Consider the following 16,964-nt stretch of genomic DNA (forward strand, 5'->3'; position numbering starts at 1 on the left):
AGGATCGAGGGAAAGATTAACGGAGCAAAGTACAGAGAGATCCTTGATGAAAACCTGCTCCAGAGCACTCAGGACCTCAGACTGGGGCGAAGGTTCACCTTCCAACAGGACAACAACCCTAAACACACAGCCAAGACAACGCATGAGTGGCTTCGGGACAAGTCTCTGAATGTCCTTGAGTGGCCCAGCCAGAGCCCGGACTTGAACCCGATCGAACATCTCTGGAGAGACCTGAAAATAGCTGTGCAGTGACGCTCCCCATCCAACCTGACAGAGCTTGAGAGGATCTGCAGAGAAGAATGGGAGAAACTCCCCAAATACAGATGTGCCAAGCTTGTAGCATCATAGAACAAGGCTGTAACGTAACAAAATTGGGAAAAAGTCAAGGGGTCTGAATACTTTCCGAACATCTCATTCCAAATTCATGGATATTAATATGGAGTTGGTCACCCCTTTGCTGCTATAACAGCCTCCACACTCTAGGTTACTGTGCGGCTGCTCGGCAATGGAAACAAACTTAATGAAGCTCCCGACTAACAGTTATTGTGCTGATGTTGCTTCCAGAGGCAGTTTGGAACTCGGTAGGGAGTGTTGCAACCGAGGACAGACGATTTTTACGCGCTACGCTCTTCAGCACTTGGCGGTCCCATTCTGTGAGCTTGTGTGGCCTACCACTTCTCGGCTGAGCCGTTGCTGCTCCTAGACGTTTCCACTTCACAATAACAGCACTTACAGTTGACCGGGGCAGCTCTAGTAGGGCAGAAATTTGACAAACTGACTTGTTGGAAAGGTGGCATCCTATGACGGTGCCACGTTAAAAGTCATTCTACTGTCAATGTTTGTCTATGGAGAATGCATGGCTGTGTGCTCGATACACCTGTCAGAAACGTGTGTGGCTGAAATAGCCGAATCCACTTATTTGAAGGGGTGTCCACATGCTTTTGTATCTATATTGTATTTCTATGTGAGAGTTCCACAATGTTGTACCCTACTGGATTGAATGGACTGAAGCCAAATACCTTTCTTTCCTGATCCTGCCACAACCTATAACAACCTAATACAACCTACCCACTCTACCATCCTCATTCTCTGAGCCACAAAGCTCTACCTATTCTAACCTCATTCTGCATCACAGGAGGCTGCTCAGGGGAGGACGGCTCATAATAATGGCCAGAACGGAACGAATGGAATGGCATCAAACACCTGGAAACCATTTGTTTAACGTATTTGATACCATTCCATTAATTCCGCTCCAGCCATTACCACGAGCCTGTCCTCCTCAATTAAGGTTCCACCAACCTCCTGTGTTCTGCATGTAATGCTGCTCTCAAACTTCATAGTAGTTTATGATTTGAGGTCAGTAGCTTGTGAACCTCTGTTTATATTCAAACACAAAAAAATATTTTGTCATTTGTTAAGATTATTGTTAGTACTGGCTGATATTGTAATTCACAAACTGTACAATAATAGGTGTTTGATGTTACAGATGCGATGCCAAATGGAGAAAACAACCTGTGGCGCCTGTTTCCATGAATACACACGCGCGCACATACACATACACACACACACACACACACATACACACACACACACACACACACACACATACATACATACATGCATACTTCCACTGTACCTTATTTATGAAATACTGTAGATCTGTTGTTGCAGCTTTCTTGTTGTGCCTATTCTGTGTCCTTCTAGTTAGTGTTTTCCGGTTATTATCCTGGTAGGGCATAAGGCTGGGAGGCTGAAGATTGAAGAAATGAAACCGAAAGTAGCCAATTTATTGCATGGAATATTAGTGTGTGTATTGAACTAAACTCATGAGGCATTTATAACTTATATTCTTCAAGAATCAATTACTATATATCATTCATTTAAATGGGTTAGTTCTGGATGGAAGATGCAGGTAAAACTGCCATATATTAATTGTGTAATAGTACAGTAGTATATACTTAGGACTAGCCTAATGCAATTGTCTTAAGCCTAATTTATATCGTACGTACACAATGCAAGAATGCATTTAGCTACACAAAATGTAGCAAACACGTGCAGTGACACAATTTGTACCTTGATGCTAATATGTTTTTCGTTCTCTCATTTCAGGACTTCCCCACTTTACTATTGATGTGAATAAATAAACATATAAGACTGATTTTGAGACTGTACAACAATTAACATACTTCCATTAGGCTATTGTAGTTATTTTGTTTCTGTTCTGTTTAGTTTGGGCGGGGTTCTTGGATATGTAGGCCAATCAAACCAATGAGCGGATATACACATGACAGGAGTAACGTGACTTGTGGGACTGGAACATGGCGGATGTCGAAACAGCGAAATCTTTGAACGGTTTGCTGAATGGAATAGCACAAATAGTGTATTATAATAATGCTGAAATAACAGAGGAACTTTTGAAAAATGAGCTTTATCCAGACTTAACGCAGGAGGAGTTTCGCGCGATGCATGAAAAGATGAAAGGTCTTTTAAAGGTACTGTCAACTTCTGCATTTTGACATTATTCTAAGCTGAGTCCTCTTGTGTTGATTGATTTGATAAATGTAACTAGCTACATGATTATAGGGATAGGCTATAGGTAGCAAACAGTTGCATGTTTCAAATGCTCAACCTAGTCCTGCAGCCCATATGCTTGATACCTGTTTCTCTATTGTCTTTATTTGCTGTCTGTAAAATCTTACTAAAACAAACCTTTCAGCTCAATCAGTTAATTTAATTTGTACTATACTAAACAAAAGGCCTTGTAAATAAATTGCTAGGATAGGGTGTTTGGATTCATTCATGTTGACAACAGTCGTTTTCAATGAGTTTGTCTGCCCTACAGGCTGAGATTTACCTTTCACTAGATGGCAGCACTAGAACACTTGTGTAAACACATATTTCCCTCCAATGTCCTTGGTGTGGAGGTGACATTGTTTCTACATTTCTATCTTGACCAGAACAAGATAATACAACTGGAAAAACGTCAACCTCTTTGTTAGACTAACAAATCTTTGATTCTCCCCCTCTCAGTCCATCGCCACTGCTAACATGGACCAGGCCCAGCTGGAAGCCTACCTGACTGCCCAGACCAGGAAGCAGGGCACGGGGGGTGTGAGCGCTGAGCAGGCGGCCGCCCTCTCCCGGTTCTGGAAAAGCCACCGGGCCCGGGTGATGGAGAGCCTGCTGGGCCAGAGCCGCTGGGAGCCTGGCCTGAAGGGCCTCACCTGGAGGGTGGACCTCCAGACCTCGGCCAGCAGAGGGGGGGCCACCAGCAGTCCCGTGGCCCTGGTGGAGCTGGAACTGGGCAGGGCTGGAGAGGTGACAAGGGAAAGGGGGGGAAGAGGCCCACACTCTAAAATACCAGTCACACTGACTGTACAAGCACATTACATGGCTACCTGCAATTAGACCAAAGTTATATGTTTTGATTCCCCAATTGTGCTTTCAGACATAGTAACGTATGGAAATCAACAGGATTTCTCCTCCGGACTTGTTCCTTAATGGGCCCCAGGTGGGCGGAGTTTGCACATTTTGATTTTAAACTATCTAATTAGTCCTAAATTGAAATCTCCACCCACCCGGGCCACCGAGTCATGCATAGTTGAACCTCTAGGAAATGTAATGTCAATATAATGTAGGACTATGCAAACTATATGGAAGCTGTAGAGCACGTCATTCAGAACACATCAGGGATTTTCTTCTCACCTTCCTCTTTCCTGTTTTAGCAGTATATTTATTACTTTGTCATAGTTCCACATTTTTGTGTCTGTACCAGCACTACATATACTAGTCTGCCTCTCACCTGTTAGTCCTCAACCTAACACATAGCTGTGTCCCAAATGACACCCCATTCCCTATATATTCCCTATATAGTGCACTATTTCTGACCCTATGAGCTCTGGTCAAAGTAGTGCACTATATAGGAAATAGAGTGGCCTTTGGGATGCATCCATAATTGAGGGTTGGGACTATACTGGAATTTCAATAGTATCACTGTAACCCCTTTTATCACAACACATCTAAGCATCCTGGTATGGCTTTTTAATGGCACACATTTTTTGTTGTTGCAAAAGTGGTGTTCATTTGGTCAGGCCAAAAGACTAGTCCTGTGTGTGCCTTTTTTTGTTTTTCCCTGGCCTATATCATGTTATCGGCCAGCGTTGTTGTGGAGAGTTGGCATCTCTGTGGCTCTGCTGAGATGGCGACTTGGCTCCAGCTTCAATCCCTTTAGTCTGGTATTAGCTGGTGACACTACAGTGTCTTCTCTTCTAGGTATTAGTAGCAGGGAGAGTTCCAGGAAAAAAAGGTTTCACAATTATGGGTGACAAAAGCATTGTCTTACGCCAGATAGACAATGCAACAATATCGCCTGCTGGTCGGTTGACAGACGAGCGTTGCGTAGGAGTGTCAGAAGACAATGGTCCAAAACATGGTAATGGAAAATTCCCTGGTAACAGTGATGCTGAGACTCAGATTTTTGACTTTAAAATGTATGTCAAACAAAAACCAATGATTGCTAAGTTAAACAAACCATAAAACTCTGTGCACAAGGGCTACTAGAATGACGGATTGTGTGTCACAGCATCACTGTTACTGTGGAATTGCCCTAATGTAAGGTAAAACATTGTTAGAATGTGAAGACGAGTAGATCTAGTACTACAGTCAGTGAGACTACATTGCAGTGTACAGTAGGCAGATCAGTCCCAGGGAATATGATTATTGTATCAATTCGTAAAAGAAAAGTACATTGTAAGTGTAGAGCTTTTTCTGCCCCTACTACAGCTTTTTCTTTAAACCACCACACTATATTTAGTTGATTATTATATCCATGATTGATTCTCATACTTTTTATAGTGCACTGTGTTGTAATCTACATCATCCATGTCAATGAATCCATATATTTTCTTTGTCCCTACCATTAAAAGTCCTTTATAGCCAGTAAAGGTAACCGGTCTATAGGCTCATACTCTCATATCAAGATAATTCTAAATGCTTTAGGTTAGGATGCTGTGGGATTTCATTTAATTTAATCTCTACGACTTGAATGGGTTAAATGACTTAGGCCCATCTGTAACCTATGTATCTATAAGCTATATATAAAATGATGCAAAATGTTGATTGGCTTTGGTTTGGTCATACAGTACCAGTCAAAAGTTTGGACACACCTACTCGTTCCATGGTTTTTCTTTATTTGTACTATTTTCTACATTGTAGAATAATGGTAAAGACATCAAAACTATGAAATAACACATATGGAATCATGTAGTAACCAAACAAGTGTTAAACAAATCAAAATATATTTTATATTTGAGATTCTTCAAAGTAGCCACCCTTTGCCCTGATGACAGCTTTGCACATTCTTGGCATTCTCTCAACCAGCTTCATGAGGTAGTCACCTGGAATTCATTTAAATGAACAGGTGTGCCTTGTTAATTTGTGGAATTTATTTCCTTCTTAATGCGTTTGAGCCAATCAGTTGTGTTGTGACAAGGTAGGGGTGGTATACAGAAGATGGCCCTATTTGGTAAAAGACCAAGTCCATATTATGGCAAGAACCGCTCAAATAAGCAAAGAGAAATAACAGTCCATCATTACTTTAAGACATGAAGGTCAGTCAATCCGGAAACATTTCAAGAACTTTGAACATTTCTTCAAGTGCAGTCGCAAAAACCATCAAGTGCTATGATGAAACTGGCTCTCATGAGGACCGCCACAGGAATGGAAGACCCAGAGTTACCTCTGCTGCAGAGGATAAGTTCATTAGAGTTAACTGCACCTCAGATTGCAGCCCAAATAAATGAATCACAGAGTTCAAGTAACAGACACATCTCAACATCAACTGTTCAGAGGAGACTGCGTGAATCAGGCCTTCATGGTCGAATTGCTGCAAAGAAACCACTACTAAAGGACACCAATAAGAAGAGACTTGCTTGTGCCAAGAGACACGAGCAATGGACATTCGACCGGTGCAAATCTGTCCTTTGGTCTGAGTCCAAATTTGAGATTTTTGGTTCCAACCGCCATGTCCTTGTGAGACGCAGAGTAGGTGAACGGATGATATCTGCATGTGTATTTCCAACCGTAAAGCATGGAGGTGTGGGGGTGCTTTGCTGGTGACACTGTGATTTATTTAGAATTCAAGGCATACTTAACCAGCATGTCTACCACAGCATTCTGCAGCGATACGCAATCCCATCTGGTTTGCGCTTAGTGGGACTATCATTTGTTTTTCAACAGGACAATGACCCAAAACACACCTCCAGGCTGTGTAATGGCTATTTGACCAAGGAGAGTGATGGAGTGCTGCATCAGATGACCTGGCCTCCACAATCACCCGACCTCAACCCAGTTGAGATGGTTTGGGATGAGTTGGACTGCAGAGTGAAGGAAAAGCAGCCAACAAGTGTTCAGCATATGTGGGAACTCCTTCAAGACTGTTGGAAAAGACTGTTGGTTGAGAGAATGCCAAGAGTGTGCAAAGCTGTTATCAAGGCAAAGGGTGGCTACTTTGAAGAATATAAAGTATATTTTGATTTGTTTAACACTTTTTTGGTTACTACATGATTCCATATGTGTTATTTCATAGTTTTGATGTCTTCACTATTATTCTACAATGTAGAAAATAGTACAAAATAAAAAAAAATCCTTGAATGAGTAGGTGTGTCTAAACCTTTGACTGGTACTGTTGATCAGAAGGAAAAATATTAAAGTCGCTATGGACGCCGCGGCCCAGATGTCCACGTGGATAATCCATAGAGCATCTGAGAGGGGGAAAGTATTTTGAAGGGTGCGTCCCAAATGGCACCCTATTCCCTATAGGGCATTACTTTTGACCAGAGAGAATAGGGTGCCATTTGGGGGACACACCAAGTCAACTGACAGACCCCAGCTGAAGCCACCACCATGGAGGTTACAGGTCTGGGATCAGCTAGGGCTGTGGCGGTCACGGAATTTCGTCAGCCGGTGATTGTCGAGCAAATAAATGTCGATCTCACGGTAATTGATCATTAATTAACATAAACACATTTAGCATTTCCTGGCTTCCACACACAGCCTACAAGCCATTTTAAAAAGTCTAATAAATCCATGTAATATAGCCTACACCTTCACAATAAATACATTTTTTATTTTAGGTCTAATGAAGCATGATATGAATAAAATGTAGTCTATTTCAGAAGAAAATAATAGCATACTCTGAGGTGTCCTTATGTTAGGTCCTGATGTGGCTATGCCAAATGGCTGTGGGCTACACTAGTTCATTTAGCAAACAAGATTTGCTTATAATTCCATCGCATTATTTTATAGTAAGAAGAATACAATTGAACAAAGCTGAATAAAATATAAATATTTTCTCCAAACAATTTGAGGGAGTGCGCACTATTCTGTGTTGAGCGGTTAACAAAGAAATAGGTACTCCTATATGCATAATTTAGAGTTATTAATGTAACTTTAGTGCTGCGTTGTGCCCTTCTCCCTGAGTGTGCTGCGCAATCCAAAGCGTCTTTCTTCACACCGCTCTCCGTCACGTGATCGGGTCTTTCTCACAGGCTACAAGTGAAGACAGACACATCCGGGATGCAACTGCGCGCGTCCTTATCCAATTCCGAGGTGCATATTGAAGATATTGGAAGAACTGTCCACATACTTTTCGACAGCCAACAAGATGAGTAGGCCTAACGAACAGCAAAAGGACTAGCCTATGTCAATCTACTATCCCCCATAGTACAAAAGTCGACCTACTCTGTGCGAGAAATAAATATTCCAAACATAGTCTGGGACAGTTGTGGGATGCGATAGATCCCAAATTAATACAACCACTAGCATCAAAAAACCTTTTTTATGCAATGTGGCTGACGCAACATATCAGAACGTTTAGCTTAAAATGTTGATAAACTATTAGGCTATTTCTTCACATTATAAGTGCAGCAATGCGCACATGGTAGTAGGCTATAAGCGCAAATGTTCCATTAGCGGAAAACACTATTATCAAAAGTGACCGCAAATGCAATTCTACATATAATGCTTTTATTATAAAGGTGCATTTTTATGGTGAAAATGATCTTCCCCAAACTTGAAACTCACGCGCTGCTTATGTATGCCAGTTAGGCTCTACACCCCTTGTAAAGCGGATTAATGTGCTTAATTTTAAGAAGTTATTTGGCCACTTTAGTTGTGATACAAACCTTATTAAAACATATAGGCCTATGGGCTAGGCTACATGAGGTGTGCAACTATGATTCGAACAAGTCGCAAAACAAAGGTATTGTTTCTTATGCTGGACATCATTCACAAGTGATAATATATCATTCACAAGTGATAGGCTAATATTGTCACCCATCAGACTATTCTTGATTTAATATAGTCTTTACATATACTAAATAATATGTTTGACATTTGTTTTGATTTAGAATGGACCATTATCATGCACCTGTATCGAAACAGGGGCAGCGGGAAATGCACTTAAATAGCGAATGGAGGACGCTTTTCCCCGTGGTTTATTTTCATGCCAGCCAGGTAGGCTATATGCCTGTTGTAAATATAAGCAATGTGCTTAATATTAGGAAAGTTGAGAAATAAATATAGTAGGCCTAGCCTATAGAAAGCTGATGGGATCCTCTTTTTATTAACGGCCATCACTCTGTTTTCTCCCGCAATTGCGTAGCCTATAGAAATGTTGCGCAACATGAGCTCATGGGCTCTCATGAAGTGTTTGATTAGATTTTCGAATACATTTGCATTGATGTCAGAGTGATTAGAGGGACAATAGAGTGCTGAGTACCAGGTAGTTAACAGGTTTGGTAGGCTACTAATGACCATCAGCAGCATCAGAGCTTGGAGAAGCCTAATTACCGTGACTAAACGGTCATGTGGAATTTGACTGCCTTCATGACTTGTGACCGAATACGGTCACCGCAACAGCCCTAGGATCAGCTTGCCCCGCCCCTTTCCTCATCTTAATCACCAACGGCCAAAGCACCAAACTGGCTCTATTCCAGCTATTGGACGTCTTCTTATCTGCATGACTGAGCTACATCCATCCTATGGTTGGTTGGTTGGTGGGTTAGTTTGTCCCGCTAATGCTTCTATAGTCTTGACTCTATAGAGTCAACTGCTTGAAAAGGCTATACAGAACTTTTGCTTCTGAGGGTACTCTTGAGCCAAAAGGGCTCCCCCAGAAATATTGCCCAAAAATGACCTAATTTAACAGGAAAAAATATATGAAATTTACAGAATACAATCAAGACAATATTTCAAATGGCTTCTTGTTCCTTTTGCATGTCTCATCTTCTAATAGACCGGAGTGGCCCATTTTCATTCAACACACAGGCCTATTTACTCTGAATCGGAAGCTCCCTGTAGACTTGAGCTAAAATGGAGTATAGCTTCCGCTCCCACTTTACTTAAATAAACTTGGTATAGCCTAATAATGGGCTGGGTGGTGTCTGCTCCATTCCCAATGGAGCTTCAGCTTTTATCTGGGATCAAAAAGATATTCTAATCTGACCCAATCACATCCTTGCTGTAACCACAGCCATTGTGCCTTTTCATGGATACTAAAGCAGATTCAAAGCCGATTTATGAAGACATCATTTTTACTCGGGTGAATAGAAGTGGTCTGTTGACATTTTTATTTTTATTTGGCAGTGGGAGAGACTGTCTTACAATAACGTGGTAAATCAATAACTTCACTTTGTAATCTAGTAGCACAATTACAGCATGCAAGCTAGAGGCCAATGGACCATTGGTAGTCTGTGTGCAGTAAGATTAACAAGGTCACATCTGTAAAACAAACAGTTGCACGAGTCTACAGAACCAAATTGGTTCTGTAACAGTTCACAATCATTTGCCCAGTGATTATGTGGCTAAAAAAGCGGAACATGTCCAGCCTATGTCCGGTAGGCTGGACATTACCCACATACTATGTGGGTAATGTATGAGGGTGTAGTTTCCACATTCTTACATTTCATATAGCACATGTTCCTCTTCTGTAGGCACGAAATGTTATGAAACATTTCAAAATGGAGGTGCTACAGGATCTCGTCCAATAAGAACACGTATTTGTTTTTCCCATTGTAAAACGTTTTGTCCTACTGGACACCATTAACCAAGGCCATCCAGTTGTTGCTCTTGACTTTTCATCTGCATGACAGCCTAAGCCTTAGTTCTCCTACATTTACGTCATTTAGCAGACGCTCTTATCCAGAGCGACTTACATTCTTTAATTTTTTTATACCCCCGTGGGAATCGAACCCACAACCCTGGCGTTGCAAACGCCATGCTCTACCAACTGAGCTACATCCCTGCCGGCCATTCCCTCCCCTACCCTAGACGACGCTGGGGCGAATAGTGCGCTGCCCCATTGGTCTCCCGGTCACGGCCGGCTACGACAGAGCCTGGATTCGAACCAGGATCTCTAGTGGCACAGCGATGCAGTGCCTTAGACCACTGCGCCACTCGGGAGACTACTGTAAGTGCATTACATTTGACTACTGTAAGTGCATTACATTTGACAGACAGTGCTTTGCACCAGTGATCCGTGGAGTCGAGAGGAGCTCCCAGTCTTACGTTTGATGATTTACAAAACAGGCTTGGGTTGTTTGTCTCTGTTGTTAGGCAGTGTCTTTACCCACAGCGACCCAACCCAACCTCCTTTACCTTGTGAAGTCAAAGACATAATGCACTAACAATATCAGCCGTCAGGCAGAAAGAATGTTGATTGAATCCCTATGACCAAATTGTTTTTGACCAAAGTGTCAAAAGGGAAGGTTTGTTCTGTGTGTGTGCGCCAATTCAAGAGTTAGGAAAGTGAAGAAATATGATAGGTATGAGGTATTCCAATTCCTGCCTATAGATGATAGCTGGAATGTAACATTAGGTGTCTTTAATTGGAGGGGGAGAGTCAAAAGACATTGAAAGTAGAGGAGGGTGATTGCTTATTACACATTATCTCCCTGTCCTATTTTCTCAGTATGCTGGCTTATTACTGTTCTTACATGTCAATGTGTTTACCTATATGTCAATCAATGGCAAACACAGAAGGCATGACCAATTCTTCTCTCCACACAGGAGATTTCTCAGAGGACTGCACAGTGAAGTCTTAAATGACAATTTTCCGGTTGTCTTCTCTCCCATCATTCTTCCGTTTGTTGTCTCTCGATAACAGTAACGGGAGCACACTTGTATTCCCAGGGTATCCAGCCTGGTCTCATAGACTAGATGTAACATAGTAAATGTAAAGCCAGCCCACTCAAATTAGTATATGTTACGTTTGGTATGGTTACATAAGACAGATGATTACTTAAGGTTGGGCGTAAAACGTGAACGTCTAACAATTCAAAGGTCACAGACAACTTTAGCATTTTAGCAAATTAGCAATTTTTCAACTACTTACTACTTTTTAGCTACTTTGCAACTACTTAGCATGTTAGCTAACCCTTCCCCTAACCCTAACATTAACCCTTACCCTTTAACCTAACTCCTAAACTTAACCCTAGCCTAGCTAACGTTAGTCAGCTAGCTAATGTTCGCCACCTTGCTAGAATTCGTAACATATCATACGTTTTGCAAATTCTTAACATATTGTATGTTTGCAAATTTGTAACATATTGTACGTTTTCAAATTTGTTACATAATACGAATTGTAATTCGTAACATATCATATTAAATGGTTGATGGACATCCACAAATGACTACATACCATACCAAATTTAGTGTATCGGTTTTACATACAGAATAATACGAAATACTCTGAGACCAGGTTGGGGTATCATATCTCACGATAAGCCCCGGCTCCATTTTGGCTAGCTCTCTCATCATCTCATGTCTTGTTATTGTTTTTCCAGTAAACAAATGCATTAGCGTGCCGTGCGATCCTGGGCGTGGCCTATTGAGTGTATTCAATTAGATCTCTAATATATGATGACAGATCCGGTTCTCAGGTGCCTCCAATACTGAAGAGAGGAATGGGTGTAGCAACAGTGAGTCAGCATTCTAACTCTGTGTGCATCCCAAATGGCACTGTATTCCCTATATAGTGCACTGTTTTTGATTAGAGCCTATGGCCCTCAAAAGTAGTGCACTAAATGGAATAGATTGCCATGACTTGAGACGCAGCCCAACTTGTGAAACTACTGTATTCAGACCTAAGGAGTGATTGGTGGTTATTGGTTATGCACACAATGGTGATGAAAGATAGATTGGATAGGCTTATAGTTGTCTTTCGGTTGACCTGTCTGACCTGTAGTGTGTCTAAAGTTACAGTTTGTATTCAGTGTCTTCTATGTGTCCTTTTGTATTACACATTTTACAGTCGCCCGTTAGCAAACCATTCTCGGTTAATTGTGCCAGGTATGCTGTGTAGGCCTATATAGCATATCATTCCGTTTATTTTGCTGTTAGCAGTGTGTAGGCTAAACATAAACGCATGCATACTGTTAATGCTCCCTCAAAGAGAACTTAAAAACACTTTTAGAGTGCATCGATGGTCTGCAACGTAGTTCTTTCTCAATGCATTTTTCCCTCCACACCTGGCTAGCATAACAACACATACTTAACCAAACAGAATAAACACTTGTATCATTCAACATACAGTATAAGGAATGTCTTCACTAGTAACCAAACAGGACCTACCTGAATTTTTCCAATAAGAAACGCCTGTTTTTGTTGCAAAACGTTTGCTACTTTGTGCGCTAATGAATATACACCCCTGGTTACCTGTGTTTTGTCATGTCCAGCCGAATGGGCATGTGGCACTGTGTGGATGTGGGTCACTGTGGGGTCAAGCACATTTGAGAACGTGTACAGGTGATGTTAGCTGCCGGTGCTACTGGTGTAAGCAGTCGCTCTGGTGTCTGAGGCAGTTGGGGCTGGCCAGCTTCATTGCCAATGGCAATGGGGCTCCCATTTCCCTCAAATCTGTGACAGTCTGCCACTCCCCTGGTACTGAAAATGAGGCCAGTGGAGCAGCACGCCCTTGAAGACAAGACACCACTTAGTTGAAGTCTCTACTGTGCTGTTGTATGAGAGGAGTTATTCATAAATTCAGTTGCTGTCACTATGGTGAATTTACTACCTATTTTCACCTGAGAGTAGAGGAAGATTAGGATTAAGGTGTGCCTCATACGGTACTTAGTTGAAAATTTAGTAGGCTAAACAAGTTGGTGAACAGTAAATTGATGGTATTAAAGCTAATGTGGAGCACTTATACAGTAACTGTTTTGCAGCCTAATAAAAGTAAATTATTATAGGTGTTCAGGGCGTTTAGTGTTCATTCAGCCTATGCAACATTACACAGTGAAACTTCATCTTAACTTGATCTATCAAGTCCTAATCACTAAGCCACAATGTTTGTGTTTTATAGACTTGAGTGACAGTTTAACAATGCGCCTGGCATTCCATTAAGCTGAGGTGGATAGACAAGTTCAAGAGGGTCTTCTCTCTCGCCAACTGAAATGAACACTGAATCGTCCCGGGCAACAGACACGCTTCAAACAAACAAACGACGGTGGAAAGAAATAGGGCAGCGGTAGCCAGTAACCAGGCAACGGTTCTTTAAGAGAGGTGATAGGGCCATTGTGTGGTGATGTCCACTCTCGGGAACAATCAGACTAACAATGACATGGACAGATGGAGGGGCTCGTGTCCTATTGCGGCCACCAAGGGACGTTCATTCATTTTTCAGTGGCATGTAATGAAGACGCTACACATCATAGAAATTGAGGAGTAGATAAGCTAATCACCCGGTCTGCACATGGTCTGTGTATACTGCGACTCATTTGAAAATATACTCAGACTCAAATATCCCAAAATGTTTTGCATGTCAGCATTCAACTTTTCAAGATGTATAACTTTCAAAATACAGAAATACAGCCGGTATGATGTATTTATATTTGTTATATATTTTGAAAACTTGATTGCGGACATGCAAAACATTTTGGGACTATATCAACAATAGACTAATGAAACATACCAAAATATAGTTTTTTGGGTGGAGTTTTCCTTTAAGGGCAGGTGCTATAGTTGCTCTCCTGACTTTACTTCACTGTTCTGTGATCAGCTTCTATATTTATTCTAGTCCTAACTGACCATTGAGTTAAACATGATGCCACATAACATCATGTTAAGACTCAAAAGTAGCTCTCCAAGGGGTATGGATGCCCTTGGACAGTCAACTGTTTTTTTTAGAGGTCTTCTCCTTCTTTTCCCTCATTTCTCCTTATCCCCTGTTCCTGTCGTCATCTCTCTTTGATGGCACGCTGGTTAAAGGTCACATTCTCACTAGGGATATTGGAGGCTATTTTTGAAATGCCTCAGAAGAGGGTAAGAGAGAACGAAAGTGATAGTTTCAAGGGGCACTGTTATAAATGGGGAAAACTCAAATGACTGTGCTACAGGCAAAGTGTCGCTATATTTAGGCCAACTGTTGCCTTTTATTTGTGTCAGTAAGTGTTGCTACATGTACCTCTAGGTCATCTTACCGCACTTACAACAATCTTCTGAAATCTTCATCTTTGTCCACTGTGTTATTTTCTTGGTATCATGTTGAAAATAACTCTTGAATAAGCGTTAATAAACTATTTACAAATGAGTTTCATCATTTATAAACCTTTATAAAAAAATAATGTAGAAGCATTTATAATGGCTTATTCATTAATGTTTATTTCCATTAGTCCTTTTTAGTTTGTTGTCCGTTGGAAAGAGAAAGAACAAGTGTTCCTAACTGAGTGTGTCTAGACCACATCCTGGTCCTAGCTTCCTCTTTCTGTTCAACTTTCTGACCCCTTTTTCCCACACACCTCTTCCTGTAGCACAAAGTGTTGAATAAGCTTTCAAAAGGCTCAACGGAGGTCACAAACTGGCTTAGATCTCAGGTCCCATCTTTAGCACCACTGCAAAACAAAGTCTAGTTCTTACAGCTCTATGATGTCACTCAGTGGATGTTTATAGGCGTTTCCTAATCTGACCTTTGCTCCCACTTTATGTGGCTGAGAGGCCGGACCTTAAAATAGGACTTGTTGTGAACTGCTCCTTCTGCAGTTAAGGTTCACGATGTTTCTGATGTCACGTCAGTTGAGCTACAGCCCTCAAACCATCATCCATGAAGTAGGCTCTACTGCCTGTTGTCTTGGTCTTAATAACATTTTACATTTCCCTTCTCCTTCATTCCTTCCTTCCTTCCCCCATCCCTTTTCCGTTCTCGTTTTCCTTCCAGGACTCAGACTTTGTGTGTCTGGAGTTTGACGAGGCGAAGGTGAACCAGGTGCTGAAGAAGATGGCTGAGATCCAGGAGAGCATCGACACCATTGTACACCGCAGCTAGGGTCTAAATGTGTGTGTGTGTGTGTGTGTGTAATAGAAAGAGAGGAAGGCTCCCATTCTGTAAAATAAATTGTGGTTTCCTGTCTTTTCCTGTCATTTCCCTTCATTCTATGACTTGGACAGGAAACATTAGCCTGCCTTACAGCAGACAGGACAAATATGCCTTATATAGATGTATCTTTATACCTTATTTACTGTACACACTGGCTAGAAATTGAACTGACAAGATTTGCTATTCTACATGACAGACCAGCCTATCTGTTCTACATGCAAAATAATTACTGAATATGTTGTATGGTTGCACCCCCCTGGACAGGCCCACGTGCTGTCCCAAATGGCCCAATGTCTTAAATATCCTTATTTTCTTGTCTCATTTATTTTGGATTGATTGGAAAGACTTTTCATTGTTGAAAAGCAAAATTATGGAAATGTCTCTGGTCATTTATCTAGGAAATTTTACTGATATTGACAATAAAGATAAGAAGCCTTTACTAGAGGAATGTGTAGTTAAATGCTGTAAGTCTGCTAATATGCGCTATTTCTAACTGGATAATTGATAGCTTCAACATTCAAAGTAGTAGTTTTAAGGGTAATACAAAATAAGTAACTGGTGCACATTCATGTTATAAATGTATTGTTTAGTTTGTCGTTATCGTGATAATTCAGTCAATTTATCGTGATATGGATTTTTGTCCATATCGCCCAGCTCTAATGGAGGTTCATGTCATCTTGTTACCCCCATTTGCAGAATGGGATATCAGGCTACCAAGCTAAACACTTTGGACCAGGTGTTAAAATGTTTTATTAAACTGTGACAAAGTGTATCAAAGGCTGCTTTTCATTTTGTCTTTGTAATTAATAAAACAAAGTTAAAGGACCTCATTAATACTTTCTGCGTCGTCCGCATTCCAAGAACCATGGGTCACCTCAGTATCTTGTCCTCCTCGAATCTTCCTGTTCAAAGTCTGGACGGTAGCTATAGTGTTCCTGTTTGACAACCAAGCCGACTTGCACGGACTGGCACTGTTGCCTCTGAAGTGGGGAGTGGAGGAGGGGCGGCTGGCTTCCTGACAGGGTGGAGAGAATGGCGCTCGAGGCTTTGATAAGGTGAGGAAAGTTGATTCATACACACCCTTTACAGGGAGCTGATACACCCTCGTACACAAGTACACACCCTCCTTGTAAAGTGATAGGAGGAAGATTTCGGGCCTTGGGGAATCTTTAATATGGTTGTATTGACATGATGATTGTGGTCACAAGAGGCAGTGATGAGACCAACGGGTTGAGAAGATTTGGTGGTTTACTCATCTGCCGTGAGCTGAGTTGACCTGTAGGCCCTATAACCCACGTCTTCTGTTGTACATTCACATCCTCACGCCGTCAACTACAGTAAGTAACCAAAATCAGCTCCGTAATCCAGTCATCATCAACTCCGTAACCCAAGTCAACTACATAATCCAGGCACTGTCAGCTACGTAAGACTGTGTGTGTGTGTGTACAGCAACCGGAGTTGACTATTGAACTGGGAAATTAGGAACTTTGAGAGGCTTGAAATGGATTTAATTACATTGTCACTTCCTTTTAGAGTCTTAATGTTGTTGGGTTGACTGGAGAACACAGGGTTTTTGCCATTCTCAAGTGAAGAA

General features: G+C 41.5%; 1 protein-coding gene across 1 annotated transcript; it reads left to right on the top strand.

The window, feature by feature from the left end:
* Positions 1 to 2,268: 2,268 nt before the first annotated feature.
* On the top strand, positions 2,269 to 16,195 carry LOC311113528 (COMM domain-containing protein 1-like; the record flags this gene model as incomplete). The annotated part of the gene is given in 4 exon segments (XM_084156770.1): positions 2,269 to 2,295; positions 2,298 to 2,492; positions 3,031 to 3,318; positions 15,212 to 16,195. Coding segments are annotated over 4 exon segments (618 nt in total). The 3' UTR covers positions 15,320 to 16,195.
* Between the last annotated feature and the right edge of the window lie 769 nt (positions 16,196 to 16,964).

The sequence above is a fragment of the Coregonus lavaretus genome (genome assembly GCF_964263955.1).
Source record: "Coregonus lavaretus genome assembly, chromosome: 40".
Taxonomy (NCBI): domain Eukaryota; kingdom Metazoa; phylum Chordata; class Actinopteri; order Salmoniformes; family Salmonidae; genus Coregonus; species Coregonus lavaretus.